Source organism: Tachyglossus aculeatus, chromosome 22, assembly GCF_015852505.1.
Source record: "Tachyglossus aculeatus isolate mTacAcu1 chromosome 22, mTacAcu1.pri, whole genome shotgun sequence".
NCBI lineage: Eukaryota > Metazoa > Chordata > Mammalia > Monotremata > Tachyglossidae > Tachyglossus > Tachyglossus aculeatus.
In genome coordinates, this window is record NC_052087.1 from 31,858,133 (window position 1) to 31,880,962 (window position 22,830).

Here is a 22,830-nt window from a genome sequence, read left to right on the forward strand (position 1 = left end):
AGAGCTTGTGGGTCCTAATCCTGGCTTTGTCACTTGTCTGCTGTGTGACCTAGGACAAGCCACTTAACTTTTCTGTGCCTCAGTTATCTCATCTGTAAAATGGGGATTAAGACTGTGAGCCTCATGTGGGACAACCTGATTACTCTGTATCTACCCCATCTCTTAGAACAGTGCTTGGCACATAGTAAGCGCTTAATAAATTATTATTATTATTAAGTGCCATTGAGTCATTTCCAATTCATAGCAACTCCATGGATATACTTTCTCCAGAACGTTCTGTCCTCTGCCTTAATCTGCAACCTTTCTCACTATTCTTCTGTTATTGTTATAGTCTCTATCCGTCTAGCTGCTGCTCTGCCCTTTCCACTTTTTTGCTGGACTTTTCCTAGCACTAGTGTCTTCTCCAGGGAATTAGTCCCCCAGATTATGTGTCCAAAATATGCTAATCTAAGATGAGTCATCTGGGCTTCCGTAGACCACTTTGGTTTAATTTGCTCCAAAATCCATTTGTTTGTCTTTCGGGCAGTCCATGGTATTCGCAAAAGCCTTCTCCAAAACTAAATTTCAAAAGAATCAATGTTCTTTCTATCCTGTTTTTTCACTGTCCAGCTTTCAGATCTGTACATTTTCACTGGAAACACCACAGAGTTTTCAATTTGTATTTTTGTGGCAATTGTTACATCAGCACATTTCATGACTTTTTCCAGGCTCTTAATAGCAAGTCTTCCTAAAATTAATCTTGGGCGTATTTCTTGGCTACTAGTTCCTTGATTATTGATTATCAATCCGAGGAGAGAAAAATTGTCTACTATTTCAATCTTCTCTCTGTCCATTACAAATGTGTTAAAACTTCCAGTTGTCATGATCTTTGTTTTCTTGTCATTCAAATATAGGCCCGTCTTTTTGCTCTGTTCCTTAACTTTTAGTAATAAGCCCTTCAAGTCTCATTCACTTTCTGCCAGTAGAGTTGTATCACCAGCATAACAAAGGTTGTTTATATGCTTAATAAATAGCATAATTATTATTGTGGGATTTTGTTCAATAATTACTACGATCAGCTCTCATTTAATGGAAGGTCCCCTTTTTTTTCAACAGAAACTATTTACAGAATATTTCATGGCTGGAAGAAACCAGAGCACTGTAACAGAATTCATTCTTTTGGGGTTAACTGGGGATGCCACCCTTCGGGCCATCCTCTTTATGACATTCCTTGGGATCTATGTTGTAACTTTAATGGGAAACATCAGCATCATTTTGCTGATTAGGGTCAGTTCCAAACTTTATACCCCAATGTACTTTTTCCTTGGCCATTTGGCTGCTGTTGATATTGGGTATTCCTCCAGTGTAACACCAGTAATGCTTGGTGGCTTCTTGGCTGATTTCTACACCATGCCTTTGGTAAGCTGTATTGCTCAGCTGTGTTCTGTGGTGACTTTTGGGACAACTGAATGCTTCTTATTGGCTGCTATGGCTTATGACCGATATGTGGCTGTCTGTAGCCCACTGCTCTACTCTGGCAAAATGTCCGACAATGTCTGCATCCTGCTCGTAGTTGCTTCCTACATAGGTGGTTGTGTGAATGCTTGGACATTTACCAGTTGCTTATTAAATGTGCATTTCTGTGGGCCTAATCAGATAGACCACTTTTTCTGTGACTTTTCTCCACTGTTGAAACTTTCTTGTTCAGACATTTCAGTTATTCAAATCATTCCTTCTGTTTCCTCGGGGTCAATAATAGTGGTCACCATGCTTGTCATAGTCATTTCTTATGTACAAATTGTCTCGACAATCCTGAGGATGAACTCAAGGGAAGGGAAGCACAAAGCGTTCTCCACTTGTACTTCCCACCTCACTGCTGTCACTCTGTACTACGGAACCATCACTTTCATATACGCGATGCCCAAATCCAGTTACTCGATGAATCAAAATAAAATGGTGTCTGTGATCTACACCGTTATAATCCCCATGTTGAACCCTCTGATCTATAGCCTGAGGAACAAGGATGTTAAGGAGGCCCTGAGAAAGGTAGTTGACAGGAAAAAGTTTTCTTAACCGTGATGATGATTTGGCAGTGTTACAATGGGAGATATGCCCAGGGTCTATTTATTGAAGTTTGATAAAGACCGTTTCAAATCATATAATTTAGAATATCCCTTCAGCCCTCCCTTATCACCCACCCACCACCCTGGTCTAGAATTTTATTCAACATCAAGATCTTGAAAGAAATCAATTTTTAGAAAAATCCATATTTTAATGACATTGAAAATTATCCAAAATTATGGATCTTCATTCCTTTCTCATCACCAATGTCATTGCTACAATGTCTAGAGAATTACAATGACCCACTCACTGATGAAATTACAAGAGTCTATGACAGTTGTGTTTGATGTGGGCAGGGAAGGTGTCTATCAACTCTGTTGTACTCTCCCAGGCATTTAGCACAACACTCTGCATGCAGTAAGTGCTCAATAAATACAATTGTTGATGATGTTTCCATATAGGACTGAGTCACAGAAGGAATGTGCACATGTCTTGGAGTGCCACAAGGTTGTTTTGGGGCTACCTAATAAGTGAAAACCAACTATTAAAAATGATTGGCAAGACATATTTTTCCAGTGTCTCACAGAGCACACAGATATTACATGGCCAGTTGACTGTCAAATCTCCTGAGTTACACTGCTTAAGCACATATTTCTTGTCGTCTTATGCTGTTGAGTCATCTCCAACCCATAGCAATACGACTGAATGAATGAATATTTGTTAAGCATTTATATGTGCCAGGCATTCTACCAAGCGCTGGGGTGGATACAAGCAAATCGGGTTGGGCACAGTTCCTGTCCCATATAGGGCTCACAGTTTCAATTGCTATTTTAAAGATGAGATAACTGAGGCACAGAGAAGTGAAGTGACTTGCCCAAGGTCACATAGCTAAGTGGCAGAGATAGAATTAGAACACATAACCTTTTAACTTCCAGGCCTATGCTCTGTCCACTATGCCACACTGCCTTGCAGTGAGTCAGGCAGGGTCTGCATTTCTGAGGCTTCCCAGAAATTGATCTTTTAGGTTTATTTTTATTATTTAAGATGCCTAATTGATCCACTCGGTGAGGTTTCTCCAATAACCGATGCAGGAATAAATCAAATGAATAGAAATGCTTACTATCTGCCAGATACGTTTGGGAATCTATTGATAAATAGGGTAGTCAGGGGGATGAATTCAAAGGTCAATGCTCCCATTGTGTTGATTGCAAGTTGACTTAATCTTGTTTACTGTAGCAGGGTGTATATGTGATTGTCCATGGATTTCTTATTTCAAAAAAAACTACAATTTTAGTGAGCTGAATTATGCAATGCTGAGGTAATTCAATTGCACTGAGACTGGAGGCAAAGCTGATGAGTCCACAGTGAGACTCAGATTAGCTAAGGGCCTCTGGGAACCAAAGAAATGGGAAAGATAAAGAGGAGAAGGTACAGGAAATAAGAGATATAGACATTAGAATGCAGGGATGCAGGAACCATAAACGTTCAAAGTTATACTACTACTCTAAGACTTTACTGTAAACATTCAAAGTCATACTACTCCTCTAAGACTTTACTTTGAAAAACTGGAATTTATTGCATGTTATTTATTATTACTGAAATGGGAGAAATTTATTTATGGAACCAGGAAGCTGAACACATTACTTAATTTGTTCCCTTGACTTAAGGCAGAAATCCCTGACAAAATAATTCGTGCTATTGTTAAATACTTCCAGTGGGGAGAAATTGTGCACTTATGTAATGCATAAATGCCCTCAGAAAATTGAAACAAGTAATCATAAAGGGTATTTTGATGGGGTCAGTGATGAGGATTCCCCTCTTAGGGAAGCGTCTGGAGAGTTTCCAGTACTCTACCAGTCTTGGCTATAGGAGGGAGAGTCAAGCAGAGGTCTACGCATTCCATTCCTAGCTCGGGCAGTGGCTAGCAAGTGGAAGGCAATCTGCTGCAAGTCAAAACTCACCCATGCTGGGCAGCAGTGGTGTGGGAGATAGTCGAGGGCAGAGACTCAAGTTTACTGTGTGGAAGATGGCAATGGTAAACCACTTCCTTATTTTTACCAAGATAACTGTATGGATACACTACCAAAATGATTGCTGATGGAGAGCAGGACATTCTGGGAGAGATGTATCTGTGGTGTCTCTATGGGTCGGAAACTACTTGATGGCTTAAGAAGAGACAAGTGATGAGGGTTGGGGGTCATGTTTACCTATTCTATTGTATTCTCCCAAACACTTAATAGAGTAACTGCACTCAATAAATACCATTGATTAATTAATTGATTGTAACAATCTTGCTTTCTAAAGTCATTTTTTATTATATTGTCTTTAATGATTTTTTTTCTACTACAGTTTCTCCTTTTTTAAAAAAACTGTATTCTTTCTGGAAGCTTTCCTATGAATTGTGGATACCGTTCTGTATTGCTGTGTTCTAATTTAATCTCCAGTTTCATCTCCCAAAACAGAAATGGCTGATAAATGGCTGGTGGAAATAAAACTGCTGTCATGGAATTCATTCTTTTTGGATTGACAAATGATCCACTGGCCCAGATAGTCCTCTTTGGGCTGTTTCTAGTGGCCTATGTGGCTACCCTGTTGGGGAACAAATACTTGAGAACAAATTTTTGCAGAAGAAAAGCATTTCATATATGGAGTGTGCTAATTCTTTCTCACTAATATCTTTGGACCAGCTAAGTGCCCCCTTTTGACCATGATGGCGTGTAATCAATACGTAGTCATCTGCCCCTGCTGGCTTATCCAATGACTATGTCTAAGAGATTGTGTGTCCTTAGACTAGTAGGCTCCTATTTAGGAAATGTGTTAATCAATCATATTTATTAAGTGCTTACTATGCACAGAACACCAGCATGGTGCTATTTCTTCCCTACCCTTCCAGCCCCCACCTTGGTTCAAGTCTTCATTATCTTCTGGTTGTATTGCCAACTGCTTCTTTACTTGTCACCCTTTATTTAAATCTCTTCCCTCTTTGATTTAAACTGCATATAGCCACTCAGATAATCACCTTCAGACGATAATCACTCAGATAATCACCATTCTGGACTGTGAGCCCACTGTTGGGTAGGGACTGTCTCTATATGTTGCCAACTTGTACTTCCCAAGCACTTAGTACAGTGCTCTGCACACAGTAAGCGCTCAATAAATACGATTGATTGACATCACTCTCCTTCTCAAAAACATTCAGTGACTTCTGACTCCAAAGCCCGGGCTCCTTCCTCTGAGCCATGCTGCTTCTCCAATAATGATTATCACTAATTATTAGGTCTTAGGGCATCATCGAAGGGAGAGGCCGGGAGGGGGGACCCCAGTTTCAGCGCTGTTCTTCTGTTTCCTTCTACCTGCCTATTGTCTGCTATATGTGGTTGCTTGTCTCTCCCATTAGATTTTAAACTCTGAGAGGGCAGGGCCCCCTTTTACTCTATCATATTTTTCCAAACACCTAGTACAGAGCACAAAGAAGATGTTCAAAATGTCCTGTATGATGAAGTTTGGCACCCTTTAAAACCCAAGTGTTATATTCAAGTATTATTATCAGTTTACCCACTTATCTCTCTGAGAAATAAATGGGAAGACAAAGTAATAAACAATGAAATCCTCGGTTCCATCTGTGATTCATGAGATTACTGCCCTCTTCACTGGGTAATAAAGGAGAAGGCTGGAGGTTGAGAGAATGTGTCCAAACAACTTAATGACTGGATAACTGATAGGACACCAGGCCTGCAAGAGCTCCTTCAGGCTACAGTTTGAAAGACACCATCTAGCTCTTGGGTTGAATACCACAGTCACACATACCTAAAGGGAGTTTGTTGCCATCTTCATTGGAGGAGCTATCAGTAATTTATTTTCATGTCTGTTTCCCCCACTAGATTTTAAATTTATCTCATCTGCAAAGCACTTATGTACATATCCTTATACTCTACTGTTTCTCCTACCTGCAATTTCTATTAATGTCTGTCTCCCCTGTAGACTGGAAACTCCTTGTGGTCTATTCTATTATTATCATTATTACTATTACTTCATTTGTTAAGCACTTATTACATACCAAAGACCATACTAAACACCGGGGTAGATCTAAATTAATCAAGTTGGACTCAATCCCTGTCCCAAGTGGGGCTTACAGTCCTAATATTCTCTTGCATTGAACTCCCCTAAGCTCTTAGTACAGTGCTTTGCACACAGTAAGGGCACAGTAAATATAATTGATTGGAGACTCTATAATCCAATGACTAGTAGTTTTTACCTGAGGCAGAAGGAGAGAGTTCACTTTTGAAAGGTTTTGAGGATAGGAAAGATGTGCTCAGTGACATTTCCCAAAGGTGATCCAGGCAGTCATGTGGAGTCTGGTCCTGCCTGAAATGGGGAATGGCTGAAGGCAAGGAGACCACCAATGAGGTTAAGATGATACTCTAACGGTGACATGATTTGTGTTTAAATCCAGGGAATGGCTTGTGTGGGTAGAGCTGAATGGGTAAATCCATGAGATGTTTTAAAGGAAAAGTTGACAGATTTGAGCATAATTTGGCTGTAGGAATAATGGTGAGAAGTTTCCTATAAGTTCTAAATCTGAGAGCCCATGATGCTAGAACCCAGTGAGATATGATGGGGAAATCAGTCGATAAACGATGTTTAATTGAGGGTCCAAGACATGAAGAACTCTGTACTAAGCGCTTGGAAAAGGACAGTTGAAGAAGAGACACATTCTCTACCCAGGTCCTGGCTTGAAAATGAATTTACCAAATGAACTTAATAAATTACTTACATCAACCTTCATTAAACTTCTCCAATATCTTTCATACCTGTACCTCCTTTTGTGCTCCTTCCACCCCGGCGTGCAATACTGGGGATCAATATAATGAAAATTGTCAGAAATACAAGCTATGCTATGGAGGTTGCAGTCTAGGTTGGGAGAAGCCCTGTGCATAGAAAGGTCCAGTTCACAAAAGCCAGCAAAATAACCCAGCAACCCTCTGAAATAACTCAATAAGAGCAAATGAGGCACATCACAAACACAAATACAAACAGCTAGCAGCCTGCCCAGGAGCTAAAGGTGATTCAATTGGCACTAACTTTCTATCCCAAATAGAAGTATCCTTCCCTCTCCAGCATCCCCTGTAAAACATCTTCTTGGTTAACAGTTAAAAATATCATAGGGTTTGGGGGATGCTTTATTCCCATCACTTCTGTGACATGAAAGGTATTCATTGTATTGTTTATTCTGAGAATAACACAGAAGCAGCATAGCTCAGTGGAAAGAGCCCGGGCTTTGGAGTCAGAGGTCATGGGTTCAAATACCGGCTCTGCCAATTGTCAGCTGTGTAACTTTGGGCAAGTCACTTCACTTCTCTGGGCCTCAGTTACCTCATCTGTAAAATGAGAATTAAGACTACGAGCCCCCTGTGGGACAACCTGATCACCTTGTATCCTCCCCAGTGCTTAGAACAGTGCTTTGTACATAGTAAGTGCTTAATAATAAAATGCCATCATCATTATGCTTTTGAGATTCAGTCCCATTGCAACACAGAACCTAATATATCCACTTCTGGGTGGTTCCTTTTCAATACTCTTGGATCTCGTGATGATGATTCCCTTGCAATGAATCAGGTAGGGTCAGTATTTCTGGGAGAGAGTATTGCTTGGGAGAGTACAGTACAACAGAATTAGCAGACACCTTCCCTACCTATAATGAGCTTACAGTCTAGAGGGGGAGAGACATTAAAATAATCTATTGGGGGTTTTTTTCGCTAAAGCACCTTATATGAGTTATTTTAATTTACTATCCACAGCATCACTGCGAGGTAAGGTTCAGATATTATTATCCCCATTTTACACCTGGGGAAACTGTCATGGGTGAAGTTAAGTGGCTTGCCCAAGGCCACGGAGTGGACAGGCGTGCTTTAAAGCACTCCATCACCTTGGCCCCTCCTACCTCACCTCACTTCTCTCCTACTACAACCCAGCCCACACACTTCGCTCCTCTGGTGATGACCTTCTCACGGTGCCTCAATCTCTCCCGTCTTGCCACCGATCCCCGGCCCATGTCCTGCCTCTGGCCTGGCATGCCCTCCCTCCTCAAATCCGACAATTACTCTCTCCCTCTGAAAAATCTTATGGTTACTCAATTGACCTTCTTTGATCATGTCAGTTTCTCCTCCATGCTAAACTAACTCCTTTATTATTATTTTATTCTGAAAGCTAGAATAATGTCACAGATTTTCAAGCAATTTTGGTTCTTCAGTATGCACTAAATTCTAAAGGGAAGATGCGGAAAACATCGTTCTGTAAACTCCCTCAAGCCTAACAGGTTTGGGTAGGCTCCACCATAATTCTTATTTCACATTCATTGTTCTCCATTTCTCCTCCTCCCTCCATTTTCAACTATCTACCCTTACAGCCTTGTGTGGCAGGTGGAAATAGTAAACTCCTTAAGGGCAGGGATTATTTCTACTAATTCTATTGTTCTCCTCCAAGTCCTAACTATAACGCTCTGGATACAGTAGATCGATTTATGCATAAACCTAGTAATGAAATAATGAGTGCTTTGTCTATAGTCATTCAGTCATATTTATTGAGTGCTTCCTGTGTGCAGAGGACTATACTAAGCGCTTGGTAAGTACAAGTCGGCAACATATAGAGACGGTCCTTACCCAACAACGGGCTCACGGTCTATATGAGTAGCAGCATCGCTTAGTAGATAGAGCATGGACTTGGAAGTCAGAAGGATCTGAGTTCTAATTCCAGCTCTGTCACTTGTCTGCTGTATGACCTTGGGCAAATCACTTCACTTCTCTGTGCCTCAGTTTCTTCATCTGTAAAATGGGAATGAAGACTGCGAGCCCTAGGTGGGACAGCGAATGTGTCCAACCCAATTTGCTTGTATTACCCTAGTGCTTAGTACAGTCCCTGCTACATACTAAGTGCCTAACAAAAACCACAGTTATTATTATTGTTACATGCAAAAGAACCTGAAATCCAAACTATATTTCTCCAGTCTCTGCTCATATAGACAGTCCAAAAGAAGAGGAAGCCAATTGCTTGGCCAAATAATCGGTTTCACTTGCCTTGTACAGCTACAACAACAGAAAACATACTGACTCCTTTGAGAATTCTAGGTGTGTATGTGTGTTTTTTTCCTCCAATACTCTGCAGGCATAAAGGATCTTTTAATGATTATGCATTCCCATCAGCATTTTGAAACTTTCCGTAGGCCTCAGGGATTTAGTCCCATAACACTGCTCAAAAATATATATACAGTTCCCTCTATCACTCAAAGATTACTTCCTTTGGTGAGCTAAAGGTACAATACTTTGTTTTCGTACAAGGTAAGTTGGGTGATTCCAGATAATCAAAAAACATTTAAAATCTTATGTATTATGATCTAAAAAGTACCCTTGGGATATATGCACTGGCCCTTTGCCTAAGATTTTAAATTAATTCCTAAACTTTTTCTTAGACTGTTTAATAGAAATGAAGATGGAGAAACTTCAAGTGATGAAAAAAGAGGTCAATAGACATTGGAAGGAAGGATCTTTAAGAAGAGACTAGGAAATGTTCTATTGAAATTTCTTGTAGAGAAAGCTACGATCTTTCTCTGTAAAAAAGTTATGCAAATACAGTTCCACAGTGTAATTCCTCAATAGTGACCAGGATAATAATAATAATAATGACAATAATAATAATGGTATTTGTTCATTCATTCATTCAATCACATTTATTGAGTGCTTACTGTGTGCAGAGCACTGTACTAAGCGCTTGGGAAGTACAAGTTGGCAACATATAGAGACGGTCCCTACCCAACAGCGGGCTCACAGTGCTTACTGTGTGCCAGGCACTGTACTAAGCACTGGGGTGGATACAAGCAAATTGGGTTGGACATAACCCCTGTCCCATGTGGGGCTCACAGTCTCAAGCCCCATTTTACAGATGAGGTTACAGAGGCCCAGAGAACTGAAGTGACTTGCCTAAGGTCACACAGCAAATTGTTGAAGCTGGGATTAGGAACCCTGACCTTCTGACTCTCAGGCCTGTGCTCTATCCACTGAACCAAGCCGAATGAAGATGATAAAATACATCTTTGCAAAATACAAAGAAAAAATGTTTCAATTACTGTAATCTGTGGGAATATGAATTGCAAAACAAAAGCTTGTTCCATTTTCTTTTTGCAAGTAATCTTCCACTGACATTCCATTTCAACTGCATGATTATGTGGTGCTCGGTTATTTTTCTACTCACCCATGCTTCTTTCTTCCTCTCTTTCATAAAGAACAGTGATGCCGGGCCAGTTCACTGACTTTATTTGCCAGATTGTAAATTCCTTAAGAAGAGGGAGCCGCTGTCCTAAATCTATTGCACATTCACAAACACTTATTAAGGTAAGGCTCAATAAATACAGTCGGTTGATTGAGTCTCTGTTTTCATTTCAGCGGACTGCTAGCAAGCAATAATGGCAAATGGAAACAATACTGCAGTGACAGAGTTCATTCTTTTAGGATTAACAGGTGACCTTAATCTTCAAGTGATCTTCTTTTTAGTGTTCCTAGTTGTGTATTCTGTTACTCTGCTTGGAAATCTAGTCATCATTATATTAATCAGAACCAATTCTCAACTTCAAACTCCAATGTATTTTTTTCTTAGTCACTTGTCCTTCTCAGATATGTGTTTTTCCTCATCTGTCACACCCAAGATGCTGGTAAACTTCCTAGCAGAGAAGACAATTTCCTACCCTGCCTGTGTCATTCAGTTCTGGTTGGCAGCGACCTGTGGATTCTCAGAATGCTTTCTCCTGGCAGTCATGGCATACGATCGATATGCTGCAATTTGCAGTCCTCTCATCTATACGCTTATAATATCCGAAAAGGTTTGTGCCTCATTGGTTGCTGCATCTTACATTGTAAGCTTGATGAATTCTCTGTTATGTACATATGGTGTGTTTAGGTTATTCTTCTGTGGACCCAATCAAATAAACCACTTTTATTGTGATACCCCCCCGCTGTTGAAACTATCCTGTTCTGACACCCACCTGGCAAAGATCTTTCAGTCATCTTCAGCGGGCATCACTGTCATAATTACATGTGGGACCATCATCACCTCTTATATATACATTCTCATTTCCATCTTGAGAATGCCTACCAAAGGTGGAAGACGTAAAGCTTTCTCCACCTGTGCGTCTCACCTGTTAGCTGTTACTCTCTTCTATGGAACGGTCACATTTATCTATGTGATGCCCAGCTCTGACAACTCAATGGATTTGAACAAAATGGTGTCTGTATTTTACATGGTCATGATCCCCATGCTGAATCCCATGATCTATTGTTTAAGGAACAAGGATGTGATGGAGGCCCTTAAAAGAACAGTTCTGATCAAAGGAGTTTCCTAATGCTAAAGGAGAGTCAGGTCAACAGGAGGAATTAATGGGATGAAGGAAAATACATAAGAATTCATTATATTGAATACCGAATATAGCTGTGTGAGCATTCTGTGGAAAGAACTAATGATCATGTATAAAACCATCTAAACTGTGAGCCCATTGTGGGCAGGGATGGTCTTTTTTTGTTGCTGAATTGAACTATCCAAGCGCTTAGTACAGTGATATGCACACAGTAACTGCTCAATAAATAGAATTGAATGAATGAATGAATTGAACTACACATGTGAACTTGCACATGTTCTGCTTTACTGCATTTAGAACAGTGCTTTGCACATAGAAGCGCTTAACAGATACCATTATTATTATTATTATTACTGCATGAAATCAGTAGGGGGCTACAGTTCAAATCATCCCATGTTGCAAGATGGTTACCACAATCAAGATCTTAAGTCACAAGAATTAGGGGACACTTCAGGAAGATCCTTACCGTTGCCAACTAATGTACTTTCTTTAATCTATGATCTTCATGCAAGGAAATGGAAGTATAAAGAAATGAGAAGTGAAATGTGAAAAGGAAGTGATTTTGATTAGTAAAGGATAGAGCCTATTGTTGGTTTAATAAATGAAAAAAAACCCACCCATATCTCTATTTACTTTTAAAAGACTAAAAGTGGTTGTTATTGGCTTTAATCAACCATAGCCTCTCTGATAGTTTGCACTAATATTTTATTTAAATTTCTGTGTCAAAGACCCAACAAATATAGACATGTAATATGTAAAATAATTACAGGCAATTGAAAAAAGTCTACTATTAAAAAACCTTTTGCTCATTGGTTTGAGTCAGGCCCCGTTGGATTTTTTTAATAGAGTCTCTGCCAACTCCTTGATGCATTCTCCCTCTGACCTGGGACTTCCTCCACCTTCGTATCTGACAGAATGTCATTCTTCCTTCCTTCAAAGCTTTATTGAAGGCACATTTTCTCTAAGAAATCTTCCCCAACTTAGCCCTCCTTTTCCTACTCCTTTTCCCTTCTGTGTCATCCTTGCACTTGGATTTGTACCCTTTATTTACCCCACCCTCAGCCCCTCAGCACTTCTGTACAGATCCATAATTTATTTAAATGTCTGCCTCCTCCTCTAGACTGTGAGGTCTCTGTGGGCAAGAAATGTGCCTACCAATTTTGTTGTACTCTCCCAAAGACTTAGTACAATGCTGTGCACTCAATACATATTATTGATTCATTGATTGATTGATAATCTGTACCTCATTCTTTAATACCAAACATTCATGAGAGAGAGTTGCCAATGCCAATTCAGCATGTGTTACTCCAGTCATAGGCCACGAGTCCTAATAGAGTGCCTGGCCCAGGAAATTTGACATCAACATCTTCACTTGATTGATGGATAATTTTCAAGGTGTTTGCGGCCTCCAAACCTCTCCCGGACCCTGCTTCTTCATGAGGGCCTGGGGCCTTTCCTAGACTCTAAGATGGTTTTGGGGGAGTTAAGTGGCTAAAGCAGCATAAAGAAGCAGGACCCAAGACTCCTAGGCAGAGACAGTCTGTCCAGCAGTTTCATTCATTCATTCATTCATTCATTCATTCGATCGTATTTATTAAGTGCTTACTATTTGCAGAGCACTGTTCTAAACACTTGGGTTCCTCCACCAAGCATGAAGAGGCAATCTTCTAGAAAGACCTTGTATGTATGATCATAGTCTAAAGCTTGGATACAGAGGACCAAACAGACTTCTCTTTGGTTGCCTGGATAATGAGGTAAATTTTTAAGGGATATTCAGAAACAGGAGGATTCAGGAAATAGTTTCAGATTCTTTTTCATTCTGACTTATGCAGATTGAGCCAAAATTTTGAATTTTTTGAGGAAAGAGGAGAGAAGATATTTTCTTCAGTTATTTTGTACTTTAGTGCAAATGTGATCTTGGAGATTGAATCAAAGTGTTCCTGAGCGACTGCACCGCTTTCCATAATTGTGAAGTAAAATTCTGGGCTCAAGGAGGTTTCATTTCTTGTGAAATGCATAGATTTCATTTCAGAAATCTACTTTTCTGGGTGCTCACAATTCCTGTTAATCATAGACTCTCACAGGAATTTAGCTCTTTAGCTGACCAACTCACTGCCCTTTGTTCAAGGTTCTCTGCTTCTAAGCTTTTGCCCATCAATGTATGGCAGATGATAGATGGGGTTTTATTTAATGGTACTTGTTTAGCAAGTACTGTACTAAGTCCTGGGATAGCTATAAACTAATCAGGTTGGACACGGTCTGTATTCCACATGAGGCTCAGAATTTTAATCCCCATTTTACAGATGAGGTAATTGAGGCACAGAGAAATTAAGTGACTTCCCCAAGGTCACACAGCAGACCAGTGGTGGAGCCAGCATTAAAACCCAGATCCTTACTCAAACTACTAGGCCATCTTCAAAGCCTTTTTGAAATCTCATCTCTTCCAGAAGGCCATCCTGGTTTAATTTCTCCTCTCCCCTCCAGGTTTACCCCCCATATTCCACCCAGGTATTCTACATCCACTGCATTGTTAAGAACTCACAGCCACTTGTAACACTTTCATACATATCATATGACTTAAGTATCCACTGCCTTATCAACCTGTAAATCATTTTAGTGCCTGTCTCTCTTCCTAGAAGAGAAGCTTTTGAGGGCAAAGAGGGCATCACATCACTCTATTGTACTGCCATGAACACATGATTGGTTTGCAGATTATACTGTCACTAGCACTTACAACAGAGTTCAGATCACAGTTCTGTTCATTAAATTATAGATTGGTTAAGAGACACATTCACCCCTCATTCTCTTTTATGGGAGAAGGTCTCACAACTCTCTCCTGAAACAAAGTGGTCAGGCTCACAGAATCCCTTGCTAACTAATCATTACTGGACAATGCCCTAAAAGGTTCCAAAATGGCCTAAAAAGGTGTAGATGCATTTGTAACCCTGTAACATTTATAAAGAGGGACTTTGGCCCGGGGAAAGATAGAGCCAAGTGTCATTATTATTATTATTAGAGAAGCAGCTTGGCCTACTGGACAGAGCCAGGGGACCTGGGTTCCAACTCCAGTTCTGCCACTTGCATACTGTGCGATCTTGGGCAAGTCACTTAACTTCTCTGTGTCTCCGTTACCCCATCACTAAAATGGGAACTCAATAGCTATTCTCCCTCCTACTTTAATTGTGAGACTCCTGATTATCTTGTATCTGCCCCAGAGCTTAGTACAGTGCTTGACACATAGAAAGCACTCACTCATTCATTCATTCAATCGTTTTTACTGAGTACTTACTGTGTGGAAAACATTGTGTTAAGCATTTGGGAGAGTACAGTGTAACAATAAGCAGACACATTCCCTGCTCACAAAATGCTTTGTTAAGGAAGATGTCTGCATCAAGAGGCTGAGGATAACCCTATGAAATCCATTCCTTCACATCCTATGGGCTTTTTCTGAAGGATAATTCAGATTTCTGGAGTTGAGTAAGAGAAATTTATTTCGGTTTCAAAATGAGTCAAGCAAAAAAGACTCCATCCCTTGGGAATCTGGAGAAATTTTGAAGTCCTGCAGGTGATTATTCTCCACACCTAGGTGATCTAAAGAACAATTAATTGATGCCTTTCTTTTCTTGCACTATCATGGGGGTCTCAGTGGGCTTCAGGAGCACAGTCCCCAAACACCACTAAGCCCAATATAAACATGACATCGTTACCCAGTGCAATTATTTTTGAGCCTCAAGTAACAGATCTTCTCCTCCCCACCTAAATACTTGTTAGAGAGATCTTGGATTGGATCACTGAAAGACGTGGAATTTTGTGAGACTGAATCTTCTTCTACCTTTTCTACCTCTTCCCCTTCCTGGAAGTTAGAATATGATTATATAGATCAACAGATATCAGTCCTTCATGCCGACAGGTGCAGGCATGGGGAAAAAAGGGTAGGCTCAGGATTACTTCCAACTGAGGCTAGAAATTCCTTTCCCCTCTTTAACAGGGATAAAAAACTCAATTTTTTTCCTTCCTCATTATACCAGGAAATTACCTACCAAAAGATTATTCATTGTTTGTACCTGCTGATGGTTAGGTTTTCTAAACATTCCAACAGTACAGATGCTTTTCCAAAAGGCTTTTGATCGAAGAAAAAGGGAGTCCCGTTGACTGGACATTCAAGTTGGCCTCATTTTTTGCATTCCTTTAAAAATCTATCAGACATTGTTTCTGTGTATGCATTGGCTGCAGGCTCTTCTGACTGCATGGCACATTCATTGAAATTTTAATATTAGAGCAGAAACTTCATCAAGTTAAGTGTGGAGAGGCATGAAGTTGTGAGGCAGAGCCCTGTTGAAGAGAACCTCCACTTACTTGATTTTGTAAACGATAAGAAGAGCAATTTTTGTCATAGTAAATACTTTCCTACAGGAAACAGTCATTTCACACTATGTTGAAATGGGATACCACAGAATAGTGTCAAACAATTTTTTAGTAATTTTTTTTAAATGAAGCATTTGACTCTAAAGGTTTTAAAAGTATAGAATGCTGCTAATATTTTAATTCAAGGATGCAGCTTCTGTGTTTGCTTATGCAGATCCAATGCCAAAATACCTCCTTTGGATGAAGACTTTCAGTTCATTCTTTGTTCTGCTTGGTTTCAAGATCTATAATCATCCTTCATGATCTGATTTAGTTTATCCTCACTGACTACTAAATGTTCTTAAAAAGAAGAAAACTTTCTAAGACGTGGAGTGTTTTAGAAGAAAGTGAAATGAGACATTGAATGTTAGATGACCGGAAGTTCAAATAAAAAAAAATGGCAGGCTTTTTGAAAGTGAAATAAGGTAATTTTGTGAGTATGACAATCTAATGCAATTCCCTATTTAGGTACATTAAGGGATTTGGTGGAAGTATTACTATAATTAAAATGAGTAATGGGGATAATGTACTCTTGCCCACATCCTTCCCCTGGCCTGGAATGCCCTCCCTCCACGCATCTGCCAGGCTAGCTCTCTTCCTCCCTTCAAAGCCCTACTGAGAGCTCACCTCCCCCGGGAGGCCTTCCCAGATTGAGCCCCCTTTTTCTTCTCCTCCTCCCCATCCCCCCCACTCTACCTCCTTCCCCTCCCCGCAGCACTTGTATATATTTGTACAGATTTATTACTCTATTTATTTTACTTGTACCTATTTACTATTCTATTTATTTTGGTAATGATGTTCATGTAGCTAGAATTCTATTTCTTCTGATGATTTTAACACCTGTCTACATGTTTTGTTTTGTTGTCTGTTTCCCCCTTGTAGACTGTGACACCGCTGTTGGATAGGGACTGTCTCTATATGTTGCTGACTTGTACTTCCCAAGCACTTAGTACAGTGCTCTGCACACAGTAAGTGCTCAATAAATGATTGAATGAATGAATGAATGAGGATAAAGGAAATGGAGTCAAGATGATTAGGACAAGAAGTAAGAATGATTGGGCTCTGTGGGAATGTAAAGGATTGGAGTAATGTGCATTTGTTCCTGGGAAGAAATCTTCCTTGAGTGAACTAAGAATTTCCATGAGAAGCCATCATTTTCATCATCATTATCATCGTTATTATTACCTTTATCATTATTATTGCTCACAGTCTACATAAGACTAAATCCCCATTTTACAGATGAGGGAACTTAGGCTCAGAAAAGTCAAGTGAGTTGCCCAAGGTCACACAGCAGACAAGTGACAGAGCTGGGATTAGAACCCTGGGCCTCTGACTCCCAGCCTGTTCTCTTTCCCGTAGGCCACCATTCAGTAAGCCGTGACTTTAATGGGAGACCTGAGGGCCTGCAGTCCAGACCAGTGATCCAATGGTGAAGGTCAATCAGTCAACTGAATTTATTGAGAATCGGTTTGTGCAGAACACTGTACCAAGCACTTGGGAGAGTAACATAGAGTTAGTAGGTATCATTCCTACCTTTGAGGAGCTTTGAAAAGGAACGCTATATCCATGAGCCTCTGACCACTGCAATGTTGATAGTGTAGTTCATTTTCTTTCCAGGTATCAGAAGGACACTGAATGGCCAACGGAAATCACACTGCTCTGAGTGAGTTCATTCTGTCTGGATTAACGAGTGACCCACAGTTACAGATCCCCCTCTTCGTGCTGTTCCTCCTCATCTATGTGGTCACTCTTCTGGGAAATCTGCTCATCATTTTGATCATCGGAGTCAGTTTGCAACTTCACACACCCATGTACTTTTTCCTTAGCCATCTGTCTTTCTCTGACTCATGTTATTCAACGTCCGTCACCCCTAAGATGCTGGCAAATTTCTTAGAGGACAAGAAAACCATTTCTTACCCAGGATGTGTGGCCCAGTTCTGTGCTGCAGCTACATTTGGGACAGTGGAGTATTGTCTTCTGGCAGTGATGGCGTATGATCGATATGTAGCAATCTGTAAACCCCTGTTATATGTAGTGTGCATGCCTCAGAGACTGTGTGCTTTACTGGTTACTGCTTCCTACATTGCCAGCTGCCTCAATACTGTGGTTTATTCAGTTACTGTATTTAGTTTGACCTTCTGCGGACCTCCTGAAATTAATCACTTCTACTGTGACGTCCCCCCATTGTTGAAGCTGTCCTGTTCGGACCCCAGGCTTGCCCAAGTCCTTCCTGCTGCTTCTACAGCTGTCATTATGCTGGTTACGGTTCTGACCACACTGATATCGTATGTGTACATCCTGCTGGCTATTTTTAAAATACAATCCTCTGGAGGAAGGCAAAAAGCCTTCTTCACATGCACCTCTCACCTAATGACGGTCACTTTATTTTATGGAAGTACAATGTTTATTTATCTGCTGCCCAGTTCCAGCTTCTCCATAGATCAGAAAAAAGTGGTGTCTGTGTGCTATATGATACTGATCCCAATGCTGAACCCAATGATCTATAGTCTGAGGAACAAAGAGGTGAAAGGTGCCCTATGGAAGGTCATGGCCAGGGAACGGATCAGCTGATTCTGCCATATTGTTCTCTCCCAAGTGTTTAGTACAGTGCTCTGCACAAAGTAAGTGCTTAATATACACCATTAGTTGATTGATTTTAAATGTCAAGAATCACACAGTAGAGTGTGATTTATTTATGCTGGTAAATTCATAACAATAAACAGGAGTTTTGCATTTTACATCCATCCTCTTCTAATGTGACGGTTGAACTCTTGCAAATCCATTCGGTGAGGAGAACTCGCATTGTGGCACGTGCCGTGCTACACTTTACGCTCAATGTGGGCAGGGAATGTCTGTTATATTGTACTCCCAGAAGCACTGAGTAGAGTGTTCTGTATACAGTCAATAAACATGATTGTCTGACTGAATCTGCAGATATGCTCACAGCCCGTTTCTTCTGACACCACATCAAGCTGTTTCTAGTCAGGCCCACGTTTCCAGAGATTGTTTCCTAATTGCCCAATAGTGCTCTAGCTAGAAAATGCAAAAAAAAAGTGCTATAATGGAATTGGGTGCTCATACATATTCAGTGGTACATTTCATTACATATTACATTATTCCATCTCAACAGTCATTCATCTTCCAATTATATCATTCTTTTCCTCCTGCTCTCAATGTAAACAATTATAGACTGTCTCTCCTATGACATAGGAAACTCCTGGATGGCAGGTAAGGTCTGCTTTGCTTCTGCTGTACTTTCCCAGACATTCAGTTTAGTGATAAACACTCGGTAAGTCTGGATGAAAACCATCGATTGATTTATTGATTAATTTGAATTTTGCTTCAATAAACTCGTTCAAATTTATCTGTAATGAAACTTTGTTTCCAACTTTTTTTTTCATTTCTTAAAGGCATGTCTAGTGAAAGCCTAGTCACTGCATATTCTCATTTTCCTTGTCAATTCTCTCTCCATTGGCAAGAGCCAAAAAAGTAATTGCTTCCAAGTCCTGAGGTAATCTTTGTTGCACTTCTAGTCTTCTTCATCTTTCATCCAATTGCCCTATTTAGTGTCACTGACAAATCCCTTGACCCCTCCATTCCTTAGATATCTTTGAACTGATTTCATTTTTCTTGCTAACCTTTCAGTAGGGTAGGGCTAACTTTGGAGAGCAAGTTGGGAGATTTGCCCTAAGCTATAGGGCAGAGCTTCTCAGTGGCAGGATCTTCTGAGGAAGCAGTTCTAGGTGGGACACCCACAGCGTGGATAATAATAATGATGGCATTTATTGAGATCTTACTATGTGCAAAGCACTGTTCTAAGTGCTGGGGAAATTACAAGGTGATCAGGTTGTCCCATAGGGGACTCACAGTCTTAATCCCCATTTTACAGATGAGGGAACTGAGGCACAGAGAAGTTAAGTGACTTGCCCAAAGTCACACAGCTGACAATTGGCGGAGCCGGGATTTGAACCCATGAACTCTGACTCCAAAGCCCATTCTCTTTCCACTGAGCCACGCTGCTTCTCCAAACCAGTTCCAAATCAGAATGTTACTCAATTTAGATATATTTTGAAGATTAAAGCATGATTGAAATTGCTTAGTCCATCACACCCTTCTTCATTTTTAATCTGAAAAAATCTCAAATGTGAGGAGCTATTATTGTCCTGAGTATTCATTAAGATATTAATGCTTTTAATATTATTTATTATATTATTATTATTATTTTAGAGGAGCAGCAGGGCCTAGTGGAAAGAGCACTGACCTGTGAGCCAGAGGACCTGAATTCTAATCCCGGCTCCTTGATGTGTCTGCTGTGTGACCTTGGGCAAGTCTCTTAAACTTCTCTGTGCCTCAGTTCCCTTATCTGTAAGATGGAGATTAAGACTTTGAGCCTCATGTGGAACAGGGACAATGTCCAACCTGATTATCTTGTATCTACTTCAGCACCTGGAACAATTAAGCACTTACAAACATTAAAAGAAAATGACCAACACTGCTAGTCCTCTGAAATGTCAATTCCAGATGTGCCAAATCTGAGCTTCTCCCCCTTCCCTGCCTCCAGTTTTGGAGATTATGTTCATACACATATATTGCAGCTGAGTAAAGAATCAATCACTAATATATACTGAGCACTTATTGGTGCAGAGCCCTGAAGTAAGGCCTTCGAAGATTTCAGTAGAATCAATACGCAAGATCCCTCCTATTAAGGTGCTTACAAAGTGTGTGTTTATGTAAGGAGGGGAGAGGAGGAAACTTTTCTATAACCTCCCCAGATCCCTCTATACAAATCTGAAGATGGCATATTTATGTTGTTTACAGAAGCCTGCTTCTCCCACCCATCTTTCTACCCATAGTCGCAAGATTATTGGGAGTGTATTGATTCAGTATTGATTCAGTTTTCTAATCCCTTTATTTACTGGCTTAAGAAACTAGTTTGAAATGATCCTGAGTGACTGAACTTCTTTCCCTAAATGCACAGTATACATAGATCTTAGGGAGACCTCATTTCATGCGAAATACATAGATTTCATTGCAGATTTCTCCTGCGTTTCAGAATATACACAATTCCTGTCAATCATAAAATCATTATCGGGAGGATAATTCTCAAGCTAACCTACACACTGTGCATTGTTACCATCCCTCCCTCCTCTGACGTTTGCTTATGTCTTTCCTTCTTCCTGCAACTCAGCTCTCTCTCATTTCCTCCAAGAAGTCATCCCTGATTAATTTACCTCCCACATCACCGTTTTCATGCCTACAACTGCTATTTCAGCCCTTTGTACCAACCTTGCATTTATATACTCTAAATCAATCAGTCAATCACTAAATGGTTTTTACTGATCACTTACTGTATGCAGAGCACTGTCTGTATGCAGAGCACTGTACTAAGCACTTGGGAGAGATCAATACAACGTAGTAGAAATGTTCTCTAAACGACATGGAGTATTTGCATACATATCCAACTCCTAAGAACTTAAATATATATTCTCTTTCCTCCTACCTGCAAATTACCTTAGTGTCTGTCTCTTTCCCTAGAATACATGCTCTTTAAGGTCAGAGATGGTGTCTAGTACCTCTTTATTATAAGCACTTATAAGAACCCTCTCCTCACAGTTGGTGTTCATTAAAACTGTTGATAGATCGAGTAAGGAACACAAGCTCCTTTCCTCCTTTTGGGTTACAGAGGTCAGAACACTCTTTCTGCTGTGAGGAAGTGATCAGATTTAAGCTCCATGTCTACAAACTCGACTGTATTGTTCTCTCCCAAGTGTTTAATACAACTCTCAAACACAGAAAGCACTGAATAAATACCATTGACTCCCTGAATCCTTGCTTCCTAATCATTACTGGTACTGCTCTAAATGGTTCTTTAGCTTAAAAGAGTGAAGGTGTTTCCCAAAGTCTGTAACAAATTACCAGGAGGGACTTTAAACTGTGAAAATTTAGAACCTAGAAATGTGGTCTTTTTTTTGCTGTGTTTTTTATGGCATTTGTTAGGTGCCTACTATGTGCCAGATACTGTACTAACCGCTGGGTTTGATAAAAGCTAATCAAGTTGAACGCAGTCCATTGTCTCATATGGTGCTCACAATCTTAATCCCCATTTTACAGATAAGGTAACTGAGGAACAGAGAAATTGAGTGACTTGGTCATGGTCACACAGATGATGAGTAGTGGAGTTGCGATTAGAACCCAAATCCTTCTCTCAGGGCTGTTCTCTATCCACTAGGCCATGCTACTTTGCTTAGACAGAAAATATTTAATATGGTATTTGTTAAGTGCTTACTTGCCAGGAACTGTTCTAAGTGCTGAGGTGGATAGAAGCAAATCAGGGTGGACACAGTCCCTGTCCTAATTTAGGCTCACATCATCATGAGGTGGTTGAGGTGAAGCCCTCGACTAAGAAACCTTGGTGGCTCCACTCCACGCTGTGTGAGATTTCTCTGAGGGGTAATTCAGATTTCTTTGTTGAATAATACAGAAACTCCTTTTTAGCAAAAATGACCCTATCCCTTGGGATTCTGGAGAAATTGTGAGATCCTGCAGATGATTATTCTCAGCGTCTGAGTGACCTAAAGTGCAATTAAATAATGTTTTTCACTTCTTGCAGTATCACAGGTGACACGGAGGAATTGAGGGACTTAATCCCCAAACACCACTAATCCCGATATAAACATGCCTCTGTTACCCACTGCAATGCTTTTTAAGCCTTAAATGATAACTCTTTTCATTACCAACATCTTGCCATCGAACTCTTGGAATTTTAATTTTGAAAAATGTTGAATTTTGTGAGTTGACTCTCCTTCGGCCTTCTCTTCCTCTGCCTTCCTAGCTGGAGGTTATGTTGAGATAATGTAAATCCACGGAGATCAGCTCTTCTTGAGTTTATGCTGTCATGGTGCAGGAATAGGGATGAAAGTGTAGGCTTATTCTGAGGCTCAGGGCTGCTTTGACGTGAAGAGGATAAAAGTCTCTTTTCCTTCTTC

The 22,830-nt window shown here is 40.3% G+C and overlaps 3 protein-coding genes and 1 non-coding gene across 4 annotated transcripts; all 4 read left to right on the forward strand.

The window, feature by feature from the left end:
• Nucleotides 1-1,101: 1,101 nt before the first annotated feature.
• LOC119943721 (olfactory receptor 491-like) lies at nucleotides 1,102-2,052 on the forward strand. Its single transcript, XM_038764861.1, has one exon. The coding sequence runs from the start codon at nucleotides 1,117-1,119 to the stop codon at nucleotides 2,050-2,052; it is 936 nt and encodes a 311-aa protein (XP_038620789.1). The 5' UTR covers nucleotides 1,102-1,116.
• A 1,801-nt stretch (nucleotides 2,053-3,853) lies between these two features.
• Nucleotides 3,854-3,991, forward strand: LOC119944323. Its single transcript, XR_005455814.1, has one exon. It is a non-coding gene; the product is annotated as a small nucleolar RNA SNORA7 (small nucleolar RNA).
• A 6,331-nt stretch (nucleotides 3,992-10,322) lies between these two features.
• On the forward strand, nucleotides 10,323-11,428 carry LOC119944045 (olfactory receptor 502-like). The gene is made up of 2 exons (XM_038765272.1): nucleotides 10,323-10,424; nucleotides 10,487-11,428. Exons 1-2 carry the CDS (start codon nucleotides 10,323-10,325, stop codon nucleotides 11,426-11,428), a joined length of 1,044 nt encoding a protein of 347 aa, XP_038621200.1.
• A 6,051-nt stretch (nucleotides 11,429-17,479) lies between these two features.
• On the forward strand, nucleotides 17,480-18,415 carry LOC119944046 (olfactory receptor 502-like). The gene has a single exon (XM_038765273.1). The coding sequence runs from the start codon at nucleotides 17,480-17,482 to the stop codon at nucleotides 18,413-18,415; it is 936 nt and encodes a 311-aa protein (XP_038621201.1).
• The last annotated feature ends 4,415 nt before the right edge of the window (nucleotides 18,416-22,830 follow it).